This window comes from Myotis nattereri (genome assembly GCF_964212035.1).
Source record: "Myotis nattereri genome assembly, chromosome: 1".
Classification (NCBI taxonomy): Eukaryota; Metazoa; Chordata; class Mammalia; order Chiroptera; family Vespertilionidae; genus Myotis; species Myotis nattereri.
The window spans coordinates 133,959,622-133,983,719 of NC_138075.1; the positions used below are offsets into that span (position 1 = coordinate 133,959,622).

Consider the following 24,098-nt stretch of genomic DNA (forward strand, 5'->3'; position numbering starts at 1 on the left):
GAGAATTTTACTTTCTGGCTCTGGGGGAAAAACAAACCCCCCAAAAAAGGAAATGTGTCAATGTGTTCATGGTCAGTTGCTTAAATGATCAAAGTGATGAACGTATTTAACTTTTATTCCTAGCCTCCACCATGGTGCCCATTGTCATGCCCATTGTCACGCCCATTGACAGCCACAGTGCAGCCACAGTGCAGATGCAATGTAGGCCTGAATGTTAAGTAAAGAGAAGAAGCATTAAAACTTTGGAAAGGAATATAAAATGAGGGAATGATAGCCCTGACATACTCAGCAGGCTCTGTGGAAGATGTGGAAGATGTATAGAAGTACCAAAAAAGCATAAAAATTCTTGTAGAAAGAGTGGCTTCTGTTTTTGGGGTGTTTTTTTTTTTAATCTATAAAGTAGTGGATTCATGCTTAGGCTTGCTAGATTAAATAAAGGACACACCGTTAACATTAAATTTTGGGTAAACAACGAATAATTTTTCAGTATAAGTAAATATTACATGAGATTTACTTATACTAAAAAAGTTGTTTATTGGTTAACTGAAATTCAAATTTAATTGAATTTTTATTTGCTCCATGTGGCAGCTCTACCATTCTGTGTATAACTTGGGTTCCGTAGAAATAGGAGCCTAATTGGTCAAATTGCATGAAAGCCCAGGATCAGAGTCCTAGTTTGCTAAGAGAAACAATTGAGCATCACCGTAAGATTATAAGGCTTGGCTGGCTGATCATTTGAGCAAAATGATTCCATATCTGGTTTCTAGGAAGCTGAGAGGAGGTCAGATACAGAGAACTGCACCTCATGAAGTTCAGGAACTAGTTGCACTATGACTGCTGTGTCTTAACAGGACTCCCCTATGACTAATCATCATACCCATTTCAGATGGTGGTGGCTCTTAGAGACCAATCAAAGGCTTCTTAGTAAAAACTATAAGACCTTTTACATGAGCAAGATCTGAACACAATAAGAAATAAGTCATTGCAGGATGCATATTGATTTCAAAAACCATGCACTTGAAATTTAAAGCAATCCTCCGTTGCTCAAAATTGAGTAAAATAGTAGGCTTGAAAGGAAAATTGAAGCTTTTTTTTAAGGCAGTATGTGGGGTTCATGTCTTTCCTTCCCATTGGGGAGTAGATTTTCCTGAAGGCACAGGAGAAAGGCAGCCTATCTGACCTTCTCAAATGCATGAGGTTGTAGGGATTCCAGTGTAAACCTTATATGCTTCCTGTGTATTTTTAAGGCTGTAAGGAGACCTCAGGGGTAGAAACGCAGCTCCTGGGTTGGGGAAATGCTCCGTCACTTTGTGATAGAGCAGCATCCCGCCCCCCTCCCCCCTGCAGTGCCAGCCCCCTTCCCTAGACCAGGGAGGCTCTCCTGCTCCCGCTGGCATGCTGTGGCTTCTCCTCCTCGTGGCAGGATGACAGCAGGTGCATTTTGAAGCATAAGTTTGCAGTGTTTGTAAAATTACATGTCATTTTTGTCATTACTAAAAATAAAGTTCAGTGAAGAAGTGATTTAAAACTTCACCCAAGTTTTCTACAAATACAGGACTTTGGAATAACTTTTCTGAATATCAAGAATATAAACTACTTCTGTCTGCGGGGATTGTAAATGTTAACCAACTACCACATTTACTGTAGGCATGTCAGAATCCTGCTGTAATTTTTGTATCAATAACCCAACTTGTCTAAAATAAAGCTCGTGAAAATTCTACACAGAAGGTCCCCCACCCACCTCGAGGGAGAGCTGCCAAGCAATCAAAGGTGGATTGGCCTGCAGTTGTAATACTCACCTGGGTTTCCCAGAGGCCTGCCCACAATTCTCCTCGCCCGTGACTGGACCAGAGAATATAAGCATCTGCCTAAACTAAATGTATTTGGAGGTTCTGAAGGATTTGGGAAAGGAAATATTTCCACTTCACATCTGGGAAGTGGCATAGTAGCCAGCTGTACAGTGCATACCCTCCACTGCATGAATGTATACATCCGTGTTCCTCCCATTTGCCACTCAAGTTGACCTAAGAGTCCAAGATTCAACTAAAACCTAAATCTCAAAAAAATTTTCCCAAGGCTCTCTCTCTAAAAAAACAAAACAAAAACAAAAAGCATGCTAGTGAGGAAGAATAAAAGAAACTAATTTCAAAATTATGGAAGCAGTTTTTCACAAGTAAATACCAGTGTTCAATAAGGTATGCAAATATAAGTATGAAATTAAAAAGGGGTAACGTTTCTCAGTATAAGGAGAATCATCGAGTCGAAAAAATATAGAACTCTGAAACGAATTGAACAAGCTTCTTCGGTCGTAGTACACTTCTTTAATGTGTTTTGAAAGTGGCCATCTGCTTTAGAATTCTCTGTGTTTCAGAATGAGTCCAGATGCCTTTCAATTTAAGTGAGCTAAAAGTCAGAACTAGTAAACTAGAATGTTTTCAACTTGGGGTTTTGAGTCCTTGTGATCAAATACAGGTAAATTTAAAACCTGGCTCAGGCTGTGTGTGTGGGTAGCCAGCAATTGGGCAATGTCACAGCTAAACTTTTTATACATTTCCACTCTTCCTTAACAAAAAAAAACAAAAAAAAAAAAAATTCATCTGCTGATCACAGCAGGTAGAATCAATAGATAAACCATAAAATCCAGTTCCCGGACTTTGCTATCCCAGGCCCTGTCATCTCTGACATGCAAGCAGATCTCAGTTTCAGGAAGGTGCTCTCAGGGGGTACTGACCCGTTAAGGTGAACTTTATAAGCCCATAGAGAGTGATGAAGGTCAAAGTACACAGGAATTTCCCACCAGAAGGGACACTTATCTGATGATGGGTAAGACATGGTATAGGAATAGTGAAAAAGTGGCCCAGATCCTCTCCATCATACCCAGGGAGACACCAATGACATGCTTACTAAGATGGGGCTCAAAGCAAAACATTATAGGGTCAGCATCGACCCAAACCCCTGGGCCCGTTCTGTAATGTTTCCATTGCACACTATGTGCGGAACCATTTCATTCATTAATATGCATGCATGACACAGAGAAAGACGTGTTTATTGGAAATTCTAACTAAATTCCTGGCATTAACTCAGCCCATTAGTACTGTCACTGAAGAACCACACCTCGGCTTTCTGCCAGCAATAGCCGATATTTGCGGTACCGAACAGACAATGCCAGGTTTTACATGTCATCGCAGGCTTTTGACCCAATCAAAGGAAAAGGAACAAACAAGAGCTCCTAGTTTTCAAAAGGCTGAGTCATCTAATATCCATAATAATTTCAACAGTGAAAAATAACGTGACGCCTGTCAGATGCCCTCCCGTCCTTTGGAAGGTTAGCAGCGGCTGTCACGAGCACTAATTCAGCTTGTGTGTCACAGGGAAGGGTAGTGGCTTTGCAGCACCGAGTTGTCTGTTATTTCAAGGGGGTAATTTGCTGCTTAAATTTCCGTTAGAGGTAACGTGCCATAGGATGCTCTGATGCTTTCCAGGGTGAGTAGATTTTCTACTTGACCTCATCTAAACCACAGATTAATTGTCTAGCTCAACCCCGTGATATCTCCTGGTCCTGACCCTGGGGACACGCCCTCCCTAGGGAGCAGGGAGGAAAGGAAGGGCCTCGCCTGAAGCAGCACCAGTGTGCAGGGCGGGAAGGGACCCCTGAGGCAGAGCTAAGCTCTGGGTCCTGGCTCTGCTCAGTGTTTGCCAAGACCAATCCCTTAAACCAGTGGTTCTCAACCTTCCTAATGCTGCGACCCTTTAATACAGTTCCTCATGTTGTGGTGACCCCCAATTTCATTGTTAGAAATTGAACATAATTGAAGCATAGTGATTAATCACAAAAACAATATGCAATATTCCGATGGTCTTAGATGACCCCTGTGAAAGGGTCATTCGACCCCCAAAGGGGTCGCGACCCACAGATTGAGAGCCACTGCCTTAAACTCTTTAAGAGTTTATCTTTTAAAACTTAAAAATCAGAGGGTTGAAGATGATCTTTAAAATCCTTTCCAGTCAATAAAATTCTGTAGTAATTGCACAGGGAAGCATTTTATAGTCAAGATGACATGATGGGCCTTTATTATTATTATTATTAGCACTCATTTCAAAGTGATATCTTTCCGGGGTGGAAGGTTTTGAAAAGTGAAGGCATATTCTCTTGGGTCTGTGCGCCCTTCCACCCGGCGCCTTGCATCGAACCCAGTGGCTTTACAGGAACCACTGGAACCTCCCTGTGTCCCTTTGGAGACCACTGGGCCCAGCGTTTCCCAAGCAGCCGTCAGTCACACCTGCCCTTCCATCAGGGGCACCTATCATCTTGAAATCATTTTAATCCTGCCCTTTCTGGAACCTTCCCCAGGCCATTTCCCTCGAGTATGACTTCTTTGAGTGGTCTGGATTTAGGATTTTTCTATTCTCTCTTTCCTTCAAATGCCTGTTGCCATTTGAGCGAACCTTTGCACATCACCTGGTTTTCACACAAAACCCAGCAAAATGAGAAATCGGACGCGCGCTGTGACACAGGCTCCCAGTGGAGGTGCTTATTGCTTGAAAGCTGGTTGAAGATGCTGTAGAAGTGGAGGGTCTGTGCCAGGCTCACATGCATTGTTATGGAAAATGTCAATAGTATGTTTGAAACTACAGAGTAAAAATGTCTTTCTGAGAACAGTGTTTGAGCTCTAGTGTGCCGAAGTTGATCAAGCAAATAGACGTCATGAGGGCCACTTTCAGTTTTGTTCGATTTCAATACATTGTATTCTTAATGTGCTTTGCCTTTAGATTTTACTTTGTTTACTGTGCTGAGCACTCATTATAGATCTTTTACTAAGGTTAATTTTATTTGCTCTCGTTTTATTTTTTTATAACCTCTTTTTCCTCTCCTGTCTACCTGATGATTTTTGAATTGTTTGTCTGTATATAGCTATAGACATAGATGCTACTGGCTTAGATGCAGAAGAAAATGATATTCCAGCAAACCACCGCTCCCCTAAGCCCAGTGCAAACAGTGTAACGTCACCCCACTCCAAAGAGAAAAGAATGCCCTTCTTTAAGAAGGTAACATTAACTTCCAAGCTCCCATCTGTCCGCCTGCTCAACTGCACTGCGTCACATTCTAGTCCTGTTGACTGTCTGCGTCCTTCGATAAGCCAATAACATGCATGCTCTGTTATTCTTTGTTTCTTTTCCATGCTGCTGTAGCTAAGCAGAAGCAGAAATCGGTAAGTCTACATTGACATAAGCTGTGTTTATCCTGCCACTGGCATCATTAGCATTCAAGCCCGCAGTTGTATGAAATACAATTATTTCTGTCCGAAGGAAAAAACCTACCAAGCCTCTAATTGAGTGCGTGCATTGCAAACCAACTAAATTCAGTGAGTGTCTGTGAAAGCACCATTACAGTACTTATCCTTTTTGATGGAATAATAGCGACCACCAAGGGAACTTGTTGAAACATTTAAGGATGTCGAACACCGACAACACTATCTGATGCACCTCTCTTGTGCATGCTTATTCTGTCTGTCTTTGTCTCTTTCTTTTTTCTCCATTTAACTTATAGTCAAGCATTTTAAAACCAATATTAGATTCTGATTTATGATATCCAGATACATAGCTTGTACTAAAAAAAAAAATGATTCAAGTCTTAATTTAGTCAGTATTTAAACTTCTAATCCATTAGGTGCAAAACCTGCAGATGAACAAGACCAGTGGGAAAATGCAGGCTTGTTCTGGCGGTTTGCTGAGTTTTTCCTCTCGTCCTATATAAATCCTCTCCCGCTGTCCGTGCCTCCTCCGTCCGATTCCCGCATCTCGCCTGCTGGACGATGGGGCGGTGGCCGCACTCAGAACCTTTGCCCCTGGCCAGCCAAGAGCTACACGGCGCTGCTCCTCACCCCCTGACTGGAAACTAGGCAGCCCTGAGCTCTCTCTACTCCAGACAAGGTCTGGTTCTTTTCAGCACATTTGGTAGCTTCAGAGCGATATTTTTTAAGGTGGTCTCCCCAGCCATTTCCATTCCTTCCCGTCTTCTATTCACCACTTTCCACAGCCTACTGTGCTGTCTCTGTAGTCATCCTTCCTGATGGCACCATGTCCTACGCGACCACAGTATGGCATGCCACACAAATGTTGAGGAAGACCTACTCTGCTCTGCACTCTCCACGCCCTAAACCCTTCTGCACACAAGTGTTTTGCTCTGTGGCAGAACTCTAAACTCATCAATGAGGTGTCGGATACTGAACTGTGAAGTTGTTGTTTTTTAAATAAATTATGGTTATGTTAATAATGGAAGACCTGAGCACTCCAGGCTAAAATTAAAACACCTGGATGTTTTTGTGTGTGTGTTAACACGGAAGCCCCAGACCATCTCTTGTGGTCCTATCTTCTTGTCTTAGCGAAAGTGACGAACAGCGTACAATCCTAGGAAGTCAGCATCGCTGAGCTGCTCTGGGCTTTCACGAGCAGTGACGTGCACTGACACCAGGGTAGTCCGGGTGAGATTCTTGAGCTCTCCTTACTCTGAAATTCCAAAACTTTAAAAATGTTTATCACAATTTTTCCACTGAAGAATTTGTACAACATAAGGTTAGCAGGAAAGGGTAGGTAAAAATGATGATGTCGTAATCACCAAGTACCAGTATTCCATCAAATAAGGTAATTTCTGTAGCGACCTTATTGATTGAGAAGGTGACTGCCAGCCCTGGGTAACCCTTTGCTGGCTGGCCGTCATAGATCGAAGGAAACAAAGACCTATCAAACAATGGGCCGCTTAATACTAATGACTTGAAATAAAATTTCTTAGTAGCTGTTACTAAAATGCATGCAATTTTTATTCCTAATTGCACTGGTGGAAAAGGAATTCTCATACTTCATCGTTATAAAGACGTGGCTTCTAAACATTTTCAGAATGATCCCAGGTGGTATAATTGTAATAATTTAACAAATATGCTTATGATGCCTTCGGCACTGGTATTCATTCTTCTTATGTTATTGATTATGTGGTCGACTTAGAGTGCAGAGTTCAAACACAGGAAACAGCCTGGGAGTCAATGATAAGCGTGCTCTCCGTGTTGTAGGCTGCTTTTAGAGTGGTGCTTGTGTGGCATTTGTGCTGTCACTGTATTATGTTTGTCTTGTTTTATTTCTGTTTAAAAATGTATTCTACCTTTATTGTGGCTTTTAAAATTAATTTTGAATACTAGGCAAAATTTTAAGCAATAAAACTTGACAGCACAATCAAGTAATATTTCCTCCCCTTTTGATTATATTTACCTATGGCATTAGCGAAATCTCAGCTGAAAGCTTTCGAATTTGAAATGATTTTTAATTTCCCTCTTAAGCAGGTTAAATTTAATCAAATTCAGAAAGTTTGCAATGAGCAATTTTAAGCAGCAATAAGATGTTCTGGGGGATGCAAAAATTATACTCACATTGGCACACCACTTTATCAAATTCTTAAAACAGTTTAAAGAATATTTTTCTGTTAGCCTGTGTGACTAAAAGAAATTCTTGAAATATTTTTTCCAGATGCTCTTTAATGCAGAAAGATTCATATCACAATGATTTGGTTACTTCAGGTCTACAGCCATATCTCCCTTCTGCATTAAAAGATGCATTTTGAGAAACAGTGTGTGACATTTTTACTGTCAAAATAGCCATTTTTAATATAATCAAACGAATTAGTGGTTACCTAATACTTAATGACTTGAAATAAAATTTCATAGTAGCTATTACTAAAATGCATGTAATTTATATTCCTAATTCAAAATTTTTGAAAAATTTTGATTTTGGTTATTTTATTTTAAGCAGTTAAGCTGGAAAGTTTTGAAAGTTTTAGAAATTGCTACGAAATGTAGCTCCTCCCCCTGGATTAGTTACGTAACAGAAACACTACTCGGTGCTCCTGGAAGCATTTAGAGAGGCAAGTGAATGATGAACTTTTTGAGGCCACTGAAGCAGGCTCGATTATCACACACTGTCCACCTTTCCTCCGAGACACATAAACCTTCCTTTTTAGAAACCAAAAATCCAACAATATCAACCTCTAAGCTGTCAATAGGAGTCCAGATTACTGTTTACTGAGACAAGTATACCTGCTAAGTTAAACCCTTACAGTAAAATAGGACTTTTCAAGTACTTGGTAATGAGGTACAGTGTTTTGAAGTTAGGTTTTATCCAGGTAAGACAAGCAAAGGTAATGAAACCTTTCTTTTCTCTGCACTTAACCATGTTAGGTCTGCAAATGTGGCTCTTCAGAAAACTCCAGTGCATCTGAAGAGCCATCTTAACTTCCAGTCAAGCCTAAAGCACCTATTCTGCATGAGGCATGTTTCTATCTGTTCTACCAACTAGTTCTCATTCAAAAGCAGCACCTTCTGCTTTAGGAACTCACCTGTTAGTAGCATTTCTTAAGGAGAGGAAAAAAAAATGTAGACAATTCAATAACTTGAAAACTTTAGGAAAATAAACCCACCAGTCTTTGATTGGGTTTATGTAGAAGAGAGGCGAGTTAATAAAATAATTAAAAAAATGAAACGTCTGGAAAGTCAGTGCCTCGGATCACAGAGCTGGGAAAGGTCAGGTTTTACGTAAAATACTTACGTTCCCCCTGCCTGCCAACCCCCTGACGCCCTCTCCTCTCTCTGCAGACAGAGCACACGCCTCCCTATGATGTGGTACCTTCCATGCGCCCCGTGGTCTTGGTGGGCCCTTCCCTGAAGGGGTACGAGGTAGGTAGCTGCTGTCTGGCGCACACCTGACCTTCGTGTGCTGAACTGCTTTGTGACCCCAGCTCCCTCTCCTGACTCTTGAATTTAGAACTCAAAGAACTCCTATCACAAAGAGTGGTGTTCTTCAAGCGGTGGTATACGTTGCTTCCTGTTGTGGCCTGTTTTATTTTCTTGGCTGTTGCTCTGGAGATTTCTGCTAGCTTCAGTTTACTCAGCCGGGGGGGGGAAACAGTATCAGATGGAGAGTAACTGGAACCACTGTGGGGTCGTGTATTGTCATTAAAACATCAGGATAAATTCAGGGAACTTGGACTTTCGAATTGTCATTGTATCAGAACTCATCAGAACAGACAAATTTGATCTCACGTGCTACTTCTTCCAAATGGGAACCCCGGGTTTTCAGGCATTCTTAAGAAGAGTAAAATTGTTTTATTGTAATAGTAATATTCTTATTGTCTCCTAACTTACTGCTTCCTCAATTGCAGGTCACAGATATGATGCAAAAAGCGTTGTTTGATTTTTTAAAACACAGATTTGAAGGGCGGTGAGTATTTCAGAATCCTGGGTATTGTGGGTTTTGTCTTGAAAATGACAACACCTGGTGGGACAGGCAGGTGATCCCAAGAGAACTACCCTCTGAAGTCTATGGGGTGACAGGAAATAAGTTTGTCCAGTTCAATCTGATGCCAGAAATATTTGTCATATTTGCTCGGCACATCATCAGACTTGGATAATCCATCTCATTTTTCCTACACCTACATCCAGAGGCTGAAATCGGCCAAATGCTTTCTGCGTAGTCTCGCCCCAAATTCATGGTCAGCTGGCCCTCATCGCTGCCCAGAAATCAAGCTAAATATCCCTCTTCCATTTACTTTTCTACTCTTCTAAAAACGTTCATGCCAGCTCCTCTCACCTCAAACCTCTAACATCCCCTGTTCATCTCGCTGTCCCCCATGAATTTGCTTCCTATTTCATTGAGAAAATAGAAACAGAGAACTTCCAAGAGTTCCCACCACCACACCTATTCCCACCTGCATGTTTGCCTGTGTGCCCTGCTGTTCTCTTATTACTGTTAACAGTGGTCAAACCCACCAGCTTGGATGCCAGACCCCACCCCCCACCCCCCTCCCCCCCAGCACAGCCATAGCAACCCTTTCCCCTCTCCTCAGTACCATAAGCATACACAATGTAGTCATCTCTTCCTTCCACAAAAGAGTTGACCTCATTTTCCCTCTAGCTGTCTCATTTTTCTCTTCTTTATAGCAAAACTCCTTGAACAAGTTATGTGGCCATCACTCACCCAAAACTAGTCATGTCAGATCACTAGTCATGTCAGGACCCTCACAAGGCTAATTCCCGAGTGAATCTGCCGTCCTCCTCTTAATTGGCGTGGTGGAACACACCATCCTCTTTTAAATTCTTTGTTTGGTCTCTGGAACCACACACACACACACACACACACACACACACACACACACACACACACTTTCTCATTATTGGTTGATTCCTGTATGTGCCCTGACCAGGGATTGAAACAGCAACATTGGTGTATTGCAGCGGTTCTCAACCTGTGGGTCGCGACCCCTTTGGGGGTCGAACCACCCTTTCACAGGGGTCGCCTAAGACCATCGGAAAACACATATATAATTACATATTGTTTTTGTGATTAATCACTATGCTTTAATTATGTTCAATTTGTAACAACAAAAATACAACCTGCATATCAGATATTTACATTACGATTCATAACAGTTGCAAAATCACAGTTATGAAGTAGCAACGAAAATAATTTTATGGTTGGGGGTCACCACAACATGAGGAACTGTATTAAAGGGTCGCGGCATCAGGAAGGTTGAGAACCACTGGTGTATTGGGACGATGCTCTAACCAACTGAGCTACCCGGCCAGGGCTGAAAAATGCAGAGATGTTGAAGCCACTCACTGTCTTTGCCTCCAAGGAGCCCATGTGTAAACCATAGATTGAAACCTCAAGCAGTAAAACATACAGTCAATGAAAAGGCAGCTCAGCGGCTGTGTGTCCAAGGTGCAGGAAGCATAAACAGAGGAAGGGGTAACACTGATTTAGGGATGCCAACACCCAGGAAGGGTTTTTAAATGGAACCTATGATTTCACCACCAAGTGAATTAGGAAGAGAAGGGGCATGTCCACCAGAGGGTGTAAAATGTGTGACAACATCAAGATGTGACACAGCATATATGAGAGGCAAGTTACTTAACATTCCTCAAGTCAAGTGTAGGCAGGAAGTGACTGGTAACAAGGCCAGGGCCGTGTCTGCTGTATGATGTTAATCACTTTGGACTTACTCCTTTTCCTCTCCTCTTCTCTCCCCTCCACTTGCTTGTATAAATACTTATTGAGCATATGCTCTGTGCCAGGCATTGTGAGGAGAAAAGCGGATAGGACCTTACTCACAGTCTATTGAAAGGCAGCCTTGAATCAGATAACCAGTGGGTGCCATAGGAAAGGTTAAGCCAGCTTCTGATAGGAATCTAAAATGGAAAATTCCAAATACAGGGCGGGTGAGTATGTCTGCATTGTTAACAAGGTAAACGTGCTGCCTCTCTTCTCCGCATTCCTTTTCTTCTTCTATCCTGACAACACAAGTACAATAGACGGCATCTGTGGCTCTCCGTGTTCTTTTAGATTTCTTAATATAGTACTTTCTCCCTTGACCACACCTGCTTCTGCAACCATTTCTGATTTATATTGACTTTTTGGAAGGGGAGGCAAGGACAGAGGGAGAAACTTTTATAGGAAGATACAAGTGTGGTTAGTAATCCAGCAAAGGACTGAAAGAGACAGAAAAGGAAAACACAATTCAAGGTATAAAAAGACTTCGTGATCAAAGTCTACCTAACCAGATGCTCCTAATTGGACATTTTTGTTTTCCGTTGCTTTATGAAATACATTTTATTTTGTGCCAGGAAACACAGCTTCATCCTTGGGCCTTTGGCTTGGCCCAAGGCTCTCAGGCCAAGTATAAAAGACATGCCTCTAATTGGGCCGTTTAGCTTTCACTTCTTTATTCTTGGCTCTGTCGTTCATCACAGTTTGGAACTGTCCCATGAGCGTGCACACCCAGAAAATTCTGCTAGACTAGGCACCACGCTGTCCGTGACTGAGGTAACCTGCTGCCCTTTCCTAAATGCCAAAGGTGGGGAAACAGGATGGAATTTCCTGACTTCCCACTTCTGTTTAAACCAGAGTGCGTTTCTAATTTGGAAGACAGATTCCAGCCATAGGGTGTATCTTGGACCCGTGTTATAAAGTATCAGCCATTCAGACTGGTTTCACTGAAGAAATGCAGAAACAAAATATCTGCAGGTTGTATCTTTTGTTTCTGGCCAGAAGTCATTTCCATGTGGCTTTATTAATGGGCCTGCCTTGTTCATCTTGACTCATAGAGCTGGAGTTCAACTTTCTAGCCTGTGATCACAATGAAAGATCCTCCAAGGAAGTAATAGACTCTATAAGGCAGAATTTCAAAAAGCCAGAGACAATTTTAACTTTTTTTTTTTTTTTTTTTACTCCTGGCAAGACCTTCAGAGTATCTGAATCATTAAGTGTCTTTGCTTTTGGCAAGCCAAGATAACAACAGAGGGTGGGAAGTCAGCAGAAGCATCAGGTATGACTAATTCTCAAAAGACGTAATTCTAAAAGGAAAAAGGGAATTACTCATTAGTTATCTATTAAATAAACTAAATTTATCCAAAATATGTAAGAGCTCGTGCAATTTAACAAAAGGAAGACAAACAGTCCAATTTAAAAATGGGCAAAGGCACCTGTGACCTCCAGCCTTGACCATCACAGGCCTTCATTCATGTACAGGTCATGTCTGCACTCCTTGGAGTCGTGCTGACAAGCAGCCGGGACCATGGTCACTGGGGGCAATTCTGGCTTCAACTACATTATATCGACATGGAAGTTGTCCTAGGCAAATGGCCATTCCATTTTCTTTTGAACAAAATGTTTGTGTTATTGCACAATTCCCTGCCCCTTGTGTGGGTCCCTGGGTGTGTGGGGGCATCCTTGTAGGCAGGACACTGGATGTTGGCACCTGAGGACATGAAGGCGCTGCCACTGGCTTGCCATTTATGTCACAGCAGCTTCCATGGTTATCTTCAAGTTCAACTTTGAATGAATTGTCATGTTAACAGATAAAATAAAACAAACAAAATGGGCAACGGACCTAAATAGACACTTCTCTAAAGTGAGCATTTGATGAGCATCATCAGACAGATGCAAACTAAAACCACAATGAGGTATTACCCCACACCTGTCAGAATGGCTACCATCAATAAATCAACAAATGACAAGTGCTGGTGAGGATGTGGAGAAAAGGGAACCCTAGTTCACTGCTGGTGGGAATGCAGACTATGCAGTCATTATGAAAGACAGTATAAAGTTTCCTCAAAAAATTAAATATGGAACTGCCATTTGACCCAGTAATCCCACTTATATGAATATAGTCTAAGAAACCCAAAACACTAATCAGAAAAAAGTGTTTGCACCCCTATATTCATAGCAGTGCAATTTACAGTAGCTAAAATCTGGAAATAGCCCTGGTGCCCATCAGTAGATGAGTGGATAAAAAAGCTGTGCACATTTACACAGTGGAATACCATGTAGCAGTAATAAAAGAGGCTCTCTTACCCTCTGAGACAGCATGGAGGAACCTGGGAGAGCATTATGCTAAGTGAAATAAGCCAGTCAGAGAATGACAAGTATCACATGATCTCACTCACATGTAGAATCTAATGAACAAAATAAATGTTGAACCAAATAGATCCAGAGACATAGAAGCATGGAACAGACTGATGAATCTCAGAGGGAAGGCAGGGCTGGGTGTGTGGGAAGAGATCTACCAAAGAACTTGCATGCATATATGCATAACCCATGGACACAGACAATAGGGTGGTGAAGGCCTGGGGCGAGGGGGTGGAGGCAGGCTAGAAGGAGTCAATGGGGGTGGGGGGAACATTGGTAATACTTTCAACATTAATGATTTTTAAATAAATTTTTAAATTAAAACCCAAGAGGGAGAAAATATGAAACGAAGTGTTGGTGATGAAAAGATTCTAGATAGGAATTCTTTTCTGTCCTTAAACCTACTTGCGTTCATTTGCTGCGGCCCTGGGAGTTGTCAGAAGCATGGCCCTCGTGTTAAAACAGCATTTAAGTGTGCCAGGGCAAAGAAGTGGTGGCAAACCATTCTCCTTTCTTCGTGTGCAACAGCGTAGCCCACTCACATTGCATGGCCCTAATCACCTGTGTCATGTAAACAAAGCAATTTCCCAGTTCACCTGGTAGGACGAGGACAGGTAAATTAGCAAGGAAATCAGGGACGAGGAGGAAGGCTACTGTCGGTGATGAGTTCAGTTGTCCTTGCAGTGTTTTGAAAACGTCAGCTCTTGCCACTGCAGTGTCTAGAGTTCATACTGCATTGGTATAGGGATATGAACATGTTGAAACTGGTGCGAAGGGATCTTAATCAAAAATCAATAATCCTGGGAAACATGACATCACTTTATTTGGTGGAAAATTTCCTTGGATGTGAGATAACTCCTTCTAAACTAGTGGATGTCTACCATGGTTGCATATTAGTATCACCTACAGTGTTTTAAAAATGAAATAAAAAGCCAGGGTTTATATTCCACCTGTGACTAATTGCAACCAAATCTCTAGGGCGGGACCTAATGTAACTGTAAATGCTTATATGGCAATTTTGATGTACAAGGAGGGTTGAAAACTACTCCTCTAAACTGAATTGTCCCCAGAATTTTGCCCTTAGGACTTTTTTCCGGTGGAAATTCAAGTAACGACAGTTCCCCAAGCATACGTTAAGGAGTTGAAATCGTGTGGTGGCCCGTTTCACGCCGCTTACGCAGCTCGTCACGTACGCAGATCAGTGGGCGCCGGGCTGGACAGCACCACGTGCAGAAAGGGAAAAGTCTGGGGACAAAGAGCAACGTGTTGTTACAGAAAAACCCGTCCTCTGCTGAAGGGGTTCAGGCGCTCCTGTCTTGTCCCCACTGTGATCCCAGGGTAGTGCCCAAAGCACGGCAGCCTCTTTAGAGCCGCAGGACCAGATGCTGGTCATCAGCAGCGCGTGGGTGCCCCCAGCTGCACTGGTACAGGCCCGGCACCTGGGTGCTCACTCTTCCTCCGCCTAGAAGGCCCTGCCCCCGGCACCCACAGGGCTCCCCATAGGGCTCGGTGGTTGCCAGAGGCGGGGTAGAGGCAGCATCCACCACAGGGGGGTAGCACGGGGGAACCTGGGGAGAAATGGAGTGATTCTGCATCATGAAGGCGACAGTAGATATGAAACTCCATGAATTGGTCCCAGCTCATAAAGGATCGACTGTATGACATATAGATACATTTTTTGCAAAATCCAGTCATCCCTTTCCACGTGGTCCCAAACGCATTGCTATCCCAATGGCAACCAACGTTAACTGCACTAGCTATTTCTCAGTGTTTACTCCTTACCTCTCAATAACATACTTAATTTGCTTCTTGAGTTTTCAGTCTTAATCATTACCCATTGACCTCTCCCATGAGGACATGTAGCTCGCATGCACAGTCCTCCTCTCTCTCACACATACCTGCATACACATCTCCTCCTCTAGACCAGCGGTTCTCAACCTGTGGGGCGCGACCCCTTTGGGGGTCGAACGACCCTTTCACAGGGGTCGCCTAAGACCATCGGAAAACACATATATAACTACATATTGTTTTTGTGATTAATCACTATGCTTTAATTATGTTCAATTTGTAACAACGAAATTGGGGGCCACCACAACATGAGGAACTGTATTAAAGGGTCACGGCATTAGGAAGGTTGAGAACCACTGCTCTAGACTCTCAACAGGTAAGTTGGTACGTTTGTCTGGCTCCATTTTTAGTATGTATCGTAGCCATATAAATAATATATGGGCCATGTCAAGCACTGTGAATACTCTTTCATAAGTGTTTGTGGTACTATGAGATAAATCATTTCACCTTTTATACTTGCTTAGTTTTCTATGTATCTGGCGCTAATTCAGCCCCAGGTCCTCCCCCAGCTGTCTGAGCCTCCTCGAAGTAGATTCAGATGCACCAGGCGGTCTCTCACCTTTGTCCTTTGGAATCTTTCTGGGAGCGCTCGGGGCTGCTGCCATCGGGATGGGTGCCCTCTGTGCCGGTGTACACTCGCCATTCTGGGTCATCCTTTGTCCCTCTCTTTGGGTTTGCTGTCACCTTTTCTTTTGGAGCTCCCTTGGTCTCTTTCAGGGTTTACCCTGTCATTTCAGTCAACAACATCCTCTAATAGTTTCCCTAGAAAGAGTACATAAAAACTGTCTTTGAGACCTGAATGTCTAAAAATGTCTTTAGCCCTGCTTAGTGTGGCTCAGTTGGATGGGCAAAAAGGTTGCTGGTTCGATTCCTGGTCAAGGCATATGCCCAGCTAATGGGCTCTCTCTCTGGTCAGGGTGTGCAGGAGGCAGCTGATTGGTATTTCACTCTCACATCGATGTTTCCCTTTCTCTCCTCTCTCCCTCCCTCCATCCCTCCCCCTTCCTTTCTCTAAAAAAAAAATCAATAAAATATTTTTTTTAAAAAAATAAATTAAAATGTTGTTAATCCACCCTCCCATTTAATTGATAGTTAAAGTGGTAATGGAATTCTAATTCGAATAATTTCCCCTCAGAATTTTTAAGTCTTTTTGCTCCATGGGACCTGTTTTTTCCTCTGGAAATTTTGCTTTGTCTCCAGTGTCATGAAATTTATGTAGACATGTCATTCAACCTTTGTGATGGACCCTTTCAATTTGGAAAAGTCATACTCTTAATTCTGGATTTTTTTTTTTTTTTTTTTAGTTTCCTGTTTTATATTTCGTTATTCTCTTTTTTGTGGACATCTTTTTACTTGGAAGTTGAACCTTCTAGATAACTCTCTAATTTTCATACCTTTCTTCTATTTTCCATCGTTGTCACTTCAGTTTTACCCTTTAGAAGATGTCCTTAACTTTATCTTCTAGCTCTTCTTTTGTGTGTGTGTTTTTTTTTCTTTATTGATTAAGGTATTACATATGTGTCCTTATCCCACCATTACCCTCCACCCCCCCCCCCCACTCATGCCCTCACCCCCCTGGTGTCTGTGTCCATTGCTTATGCTTATATGCATGCATACAAGTCCTTTGGAGGATCTCTCCCCTTACTCCCACCCTCCCCGTTCCCTCTGAGATGTGATAGTCTGATCGATGCTTCTCTGTCTCTGGATCTGTTTTTGTTCATCAGTTTATGTTGTGCATTATATTCCACAAATGAATGAGATCATGTGATATTTATCTTTCTTTGACTGGTTTATTTCACTTAGCATAATGCTCTCCAGCTCCATCCATGCTGTTGCAAATGGTAGGATTTCTTTCCTTTTTACAGCAGCGTAGTATTCCATTGTGTAGATGTACCACTGTTTTTTAATCCACTCATCTGCTGATAGGCACTTAGGCTGTTTCCAAATCTTAACTATGGTAAATTGTGCCACTATGAAGATGGGGTGCATATATCCTTTCTGACTGGTGTTTCTGGCTTCTTGGGACATATTCCTAGAAGTGGGATCACTGGGTCAAACGGGAGTTCCATTTTTCGTTTTTTGAGGAAACTCCGTACTGTTCTCCACAGAGGCTGCACCAGTCTGCATTCCCACCAGCAGTGAAGGAGGGTTCCTTTTTCTCCACATCCTCTCCAGCACTTGTCATTTGTTGATTTGTTGATGATAGCCATTCTGTATATAAAATTCAAAAGAAGAGCTAGGAATTTTTGTTTCTAATGTTATATATTTAATTTCCAAAATCTCTTTCTTTTTTGAAATAGATATTTGTCCTATTACATAGTTATACTCATTTCTTAGCTTTCAACTTTGAATGTTACTAATAGTTGGTTTTTTGTTTGTTTTGGTCTCTCATGTGAGAGGTTTGGCTAAGAATGCCCAGTGAACATTGCAGTGCTCAAATTTAAGAATAGGACTTGAAATAATCAGTTGGAAATTGTGCCCATTGGTGGAGCTTGTCAGCTTTGTTGCCTTGTAGGACAACCTCCCTGGACATCTATGTAGAAAACCACCAATGTCATTACCTTTGGATCTTTCCTCTTTGGAGGTCAGATTCCCCAGAGAAAAATCTTCCCTTTAGAATCCTTTCTTTTCCAAATAATATGTCTTCTCTGCTCTGTCTCGGGTCCCCTCAGAGACCCTCTGTTTTATTGCCTGTAGAGTCTAAACCAGCCGTAGGGAAAGGATGGTCACCTGGTGACTTAATGTAGCAGACGGGAGGTGGAGGGCTCTAACTCTGAAACACTTCTAACCAGACTTCCTGTTTCTAGTCTCCCTTCCACCTTCTTCAAAGGCATTGTGATCCTTCTAGTTTTTCCCACACCTGTTCCTACTGCTGCCTGGTATATTCAGCTATCTCCAGTCTAAGTAATTTGCACCTTCTAGTTTGCAAATTTTGTTGTTCTCATTTCTACCCTAACAAAAATGACCCCTCCCCCCAACTACTGTCACAACACCCTCTGTGTCCTCTTCACAACAGTCATCTTAATCTTTAATCACTTTACTAATTTATTTTCTTCTTTATTGCTGATCTCTGCCACTAGACTCAGCTCTGTGAGGAAAGACCATGTTAATCTTATTCTTACTCAATTTCATGCCAATCATAGCACCATACTTACGGGAGGGCCTATAACACAAGGGCTGAATATGGCTCAAGGAGCCTGGGTTCAAATCCCAGCTTCGTCATTTTTAGTTAATATGTAACCTTGAATGAAAAAACCTACCTATGAGGCATTTTCTTCATCAACAAAAGTGGCCTGATAATAAACCTCATTGCTAGAGTTTCGGGGATAATGTAATGAGATAGTCCCAGCAATGAGATAATGCTTAGTACATGCCTGGCACTTGGCAAAGAACCAGTAAGTACTAAGTTAAGTAGTACAGGATAAAAATAATGAATGAGCAAGTACCCTAACTTTTTTTTTTGTTTGAAAATATGGTCATATTGCATACTTAGATGAGTTTGAGGCATGGATTTCTGTCCGTTTTTAATCAATTAATAACCTCAGGGTCTTCTGTTACTTTTTCCCCAACAGGATATCCATCACAAGGGTCACTGCTGACATCTCGCTGGCCAAACGCTCAGTGTTAAATAACCCCAGTAAGCACGCAATCATAGAAAGGTCCAACACAAGGTCAAGCCTAGGTAAGTGTGCGCTGCTTATGAACTTCAGCTATTTCAACACGTCTCCCTGAGGCTGCCAATGAGATCTAACAGGATGGTAATTCCATGTGTCATAGAGCCGAGAAGAAAGAGACACATGCTGCAGGCAGCTAGTGCTGCCATCGCAGTGATTTCATGGCATGAGGAATTTGTTATGATAGTTTTGAGTTAAAAATTCCACAGGCTGTCAGGATGAATGTTTTGGTTGTGGTTGTTTCACTTCTGTGAGCTTCAGTGTCTACAGATTCAAAAAATTCCTGCCTTTGCATGATAGGGTTTAGCCAGGAAAAAAAGGGAAAAGGGTGAAAAGGGATTTTCAACAATAGGCTTCTGAAAAAATAGATGCTTTACTTTGGTTGAGTGAATGGCTTTTTAAAAAAGAGAGATGGGCTAGGTAGCTCAGTAAGTTAGAGCATCATTGCAATATGCCAAGGTTGCGAGTCCTGGTCAGGGCACATACAAGAATCAACTAATGAATTTATCAGTAAGATGGGTAAGTGGAATAACAAATTGACCTCCCTCTCCCATTTCCCCTCTCTCCCCCTTTTTCTTTCCACCCTCCCTTTTTCTCTCTAAAATCAATAAATTAAAAAAAATTTAATCTATATATATATAAAAGCTTAAGTGACCATAACAGCCAGAACGACCGGTTGACCAGTCGCTATGATGCACATTGACCACCAGGGGGGAGATGCTCAATGCAGAAGCTGCCCCCTGGTGGTCAGTGTGCTCCCACAGCCAACCTTCTGTGGCCCCTCCCCCGGCCACCTAGCTCCCATCGGCCCCTGGTGCTAAGCCATTTGTAGAGACCTGCTTCTGGGTCAGGGTTTCCTACATAGCAGAGCAGCTCCCTCGCTGCGATCTATTCAAAGTCAGCCTCGACACAAGGGTTAGTCTGGCTCCCATCCTCTCCCTTCCCCGGGGGCCAACTGCCACGCGGTGGCAACACGGCTGCGAGAGGAGGAGGTGGGGAGGCAGGGAACCGCACAGTGGCGTGGCTCCTACGGTGGCGTCTGCGTCCGGCATCTGTTCCTTCCATGCCCGGCCCGGTGGCTGTCACCTCCTCTCCCGACCCCGCCAGGGCCTTTGGGCCCCGGGCTGGGACAGGGAACCAGGGGTGGGTGGCAGCAGATGCGGCCCCTTTCCCAGGGGGGCTGAGGGCCCGCTCCCTCCTTGGGGCCGGCGGCCAACCTCCCCTGCCTCCCCCACTTCCACCCATGCATGAATTCATGCACCAGGCCTCTAGTAAATAAATAAAAAGAGGTGGGAAATGACACCAGAGATAGGCAGGGAAAGATATTTGAAAGTTTGGAGCTTATCCTTAAGACATACGGAGCCATGTAGATTTTAGGCATTTATTCATCCATTGAACAAAACTGGATTACCAACCACATGCTGAACATTATGCTATGTGCCAGGGACATTAAAGTGAAGGACACTAAGTCCTAACCCTCATAGAGCTCTTGTTTCACAGGGAAGACATGGCAAAGCTAACAGATGTAGATGTAGACAGATACAGTCAGTGGCTGATGAGTCCCAGAAGCAGCAGGCCAAGCGACAGAGAGTACGCTGAGGAGGAAGGTGTGATTTTTTACGGGGATGTCAGGGGAGGCCTTTCTGAGGAGTGATATTTTGGCAGGAGGATTTATGTTGTGAATTCTGTAGCCTTTTGAGGAAAGAGTATTCTGGGCAGAGGAAACTAAGTGCGAAGGCCCTGAGGCAGGAGCATGTCTGATGTGTTCATCATGTAGGACTTCATGGGCCTTTTAGTGTAGATGTGATAGGAAGCTGTACATAAGCAGGGAAGTGTTTTTAGAAGGATCACTGACAGCATTGTGGGAAAGATAATGGAACAGGCTGGTGGAAGTGAGGAAAAATTAGGATTCTGTGGAAGCAGCTTCAGAAATAGTGCACTCTGTGTAGAAATATCTATAATAATCCTATCTAATTAAAGAGAAAGATGGTAATTAGTGTATGACCGCTACCCTTCCCATTGGCTAATCAGGGCAATATGCAAATTAACTGCCAGCCAAGATGGCGGCCGGCAGCCAGGCAGCTTGAAACTAACATGAGGCTTGCTTGCTTCAGTTACAGAGGACTCCAGTGTTCCCTGCCTGCTGCTGCAGGCCTCTGAGCTGCAACTCTAAGCAACTATGTAACAAATATAGAAGCTAAACAAAACCCAGCCGGGCTTCAGCCAGCAGGATCGCAACATTGTAAGCAAAGGCCAGAAACCTACTTTCAGCAGCGGAGGCCTAAGAGCTGGAGCCAAGCCTCAAAGCTAAAGCTGGCCCAGAATAAAAAAAAAAAAAAAGAAAAAAAGGAGTGGTTGGGAGCTTCCGTCACCCCCAGCCTGAAAACAGCCCTCAGCCCCTCACCCAGGCTGGCCAGGCACCCCAGTGGGGACCCCCACCCTGAAGGATGTGTGACCAGCTGCAAACAGCCATCATCCCCTCACCCAAGCTGCCCAGGCACCCCAGTGGGGACCCCCACCCTGATCCAGGACACCCTTCAGAGCAAACCAGCTGGCACCCACCTGTGCACCAGGCCTCTACCCTATATAGTAAAAGGGTAATATGCCTGCCAGCACCGGGATCAGCAGAGCCGCGAGGCCTCCCGGCACCGGAATCAGCGTGACAGGGGGCAGTGCCCAAACCCCCTGATCGCCCTGCGGCTCTGTGTGTGACAGGGGGTGGGGCCACAACCTCCCTATCGGCCCTGCTCTGTTCATGACAGGGGAAGGCGCCCCAACCCCCTGATCAGCCCTGCTCTGTGCCTGATAGGAGGGAGCTCCCCAACCCCCTGATCGCTCTGCAGCTCTGTGTGTGACAGGGTGCGGCGCCCCAACCCCCTGATCCGCCCTGCTCTATGTGTGACGACGTAGAGCCATAACCTCCCCATCGGCCCTTCCCTGAGTTTGAGAGTGGCAGCGCCCCAACCCCCTGATGGGCCCTGCTCTGTGCGTGACAGGGGGGAGCTCCCCAACCCCCTGATGGGCCCTGCTCTGTGCATGACAGGGGGCAGCACCCCAACCCCCTGATTGGCCCTGCTCTGTGGGTGATAGAGGGCGGCGCCCCAACCCCCTGATCGGCCCTGCTCTGTGCGTGACAGGGGGCAGCGCCCCAACCCCCTGATTGGCCCTGCTCTGTGCGTGACAGGGTACAGAGCCCCAACCCCCCTGATTGGCCCTGCTCTGTGAGTGACAGGGGGCAGTGCCCCAACCCCCCTGATTGGCCCTGCTCTGTGCGTGACGGGGTGGCACCACAACCTCCCCATTGATCCTGCCTTGAGTGTGACGGGACGGTGCCCCAACCCCCCAATTGGCGCTACCCTGAGCGTGACTGAGGGTGGAATCACAACCTCCCGATCGCCCTGCTCTGTGCATGACAGGGGGCGGCACCCCAACTCCCCAATCGGCCCTGCTCTGAGCCCGACCAAGGGCTGTACCTAGGGATTGGGCCTGCCCTCTGCCACCCGGGAGCAGGCCTAAGCCAGCAGGTTGTTATCTCCCGAGGGGTCCCAGACTGCGAGAGGGCACAGGCCGGGCTGAGGGACCCCCCTCTCCCCCGAGTGCACAAATTTTTGTGCACTGGCCCTCTAGTCTATAATAATAAAAGCATAATATGCTAATTAGACCAGATGGCTGAACGACCTTCCAGATGAAGCTGAGGCAGCAGCAGCTGCCGCGGCTGCGAGGGCCAAGCCCCTTGCACAAATTTCATGCATCGAGGCTCTACAACAGTGGTTCTCAACCTTCCTAATGCCGCGACCCTTTAATACAGTTCCTCATGTTGTGGTGACCCCCAATTTCATTGTTACAAACTGAACTTAATTAAAGCATAGTGATTAATCACAAAAGCAATATGTAATTATATATGTGTTTTCCAATGGTCTTAGGCAACCCCTGTGAAAGGGTTGTTTGACGCCCAAAGGGGTCGCGCCCCACAGGTTGAGAACCGCTGCTCTAGTAGGTACATAATAAAATTGGTGCCTTACAAGAATCCTTGTATTATCAGGGGAGTGGTGGTGGTGGGGGGGGGAGGGAGGCAAGAATTGGACAGGGCGGTCATTTAGGAGGATGCTGTCACCATTCAAGTTAGAGAATAAGAGAGGCCTGAAGTAAGACAGTGGCAGAGGGAATAAGGACAATGAAATAAATCTGGATATCAGTCAGGATTTGCCAGTCTGTTGAATGGGGAACATGTAGGAGAAAACTCCAGGATGGTTTTCAGCTTTTTGCTTTGAGAAACTGGGTGAGTGATGGTGTTATTCTGAGGATAAGGGGTTTAGGATGAGGGATCTTTATTTGAGGGAGTGGACTGGGGAGGGGATAAGGAAGGTGATGGCTACATTTGTAAACATGTCAGATTTGCAGTGTTATGGAGCATCCACATACCCAGCAGGCAATTGTATATACAGATCTGGGACTCACCAGAGAGGGCGAGCTTAAGATGCAGTTGATTCTCAATATTCATGGTAGTTATGTCCCCGCAAACACTGAATTAGAGAATACTGAGCAGATGACAGAGGAAAGAGTGAACTTCAAAGATAGATAAACTCATTATCTTGACCATCTGTCTTAAGAGAAAACAAATGATATATAGGGAATGAAGGGTTGATAATAGGCTATAAAATTAGGCCTGCAAGTAAATGTGTAATTTATGGGACTGGTTGATCTGATGAGTCTCATGTTTGGACTGTCCGTTACCATGGTACCTGTGCTGTCTTGTGAAATCAGCGCACTTATTCCATGACGTCGCTCTGATGGCCCAGCTATAGGAATATCTCTACCCAAAGGAAGTACTTCACTTCATCTAAATATATTTTGGTAGTCAACTTCTTATTCACATTTTTTAAGATTTATTTAAGTACTTTTTTCTACAACAGCAGCTTTTATCTATACTAATTTTACAAAATCATCTCATTGCCTTATTCAGTTGACTCCTTCAACACACTTTTTGAGTGCCAGCTAGGTACCAGGTACTGTACTGAGGGAAGACATACAACTAATTATGTGTTGTTCCCAGGCTTTGGTCAGGTCACAGCCTATTGGAAATGTTTTTAATCATATCATTGAAATACAGTCAGATACGTGTTAACAAAG

The 24,098-nt window shown here is 43.9% G+C and overlaps 1 protein-coding gene across 9 annotated transcripts in view; it reads left to right on the plus strand.

Annotated features, from left to right (window-relative positions):
- CACNB2 (calcium voltage-gated channel auxiliary subunit beta 2) overlaps nt 1-24,098 on the plus strand; it is a gene marked incomplete at its 5' end in the record, with an annotated part of 357,347 nt that overhangs the window by 319,009 nt on the left and 14,240 nt on the right. For 4 of the 9 annotated variants that reach the window (XM_081094966.1, XM_081094967.1, XM_081094970.1 and 1 more), the window contains 4 exons: nt 4,913-5,046; nt 8,637-8,717; nt 9,203-9,261; nt 18,867-18,976. In XM_081094966.1, coding sequence (XP_080951092.1) covers nt 4,913-5,046; nt 8,637-8,717; nt 9,203-9,261; nt 18,867-18,976 — 384 coding nt within the window. Of the gene's footprint in view, nt 1-4,912; nt 5,047-5,190; nt 5,211-8,636; nt 8,718-9,202; nt 9,262-18,866; nt 18,977-24,098 lie in introns of all 9 variants that reach the window. The other 5 variants (XM_081094968.1, XM_081094971.1, XM_081094973.1 and 2 more) reach the window with 2 other exon arrangements.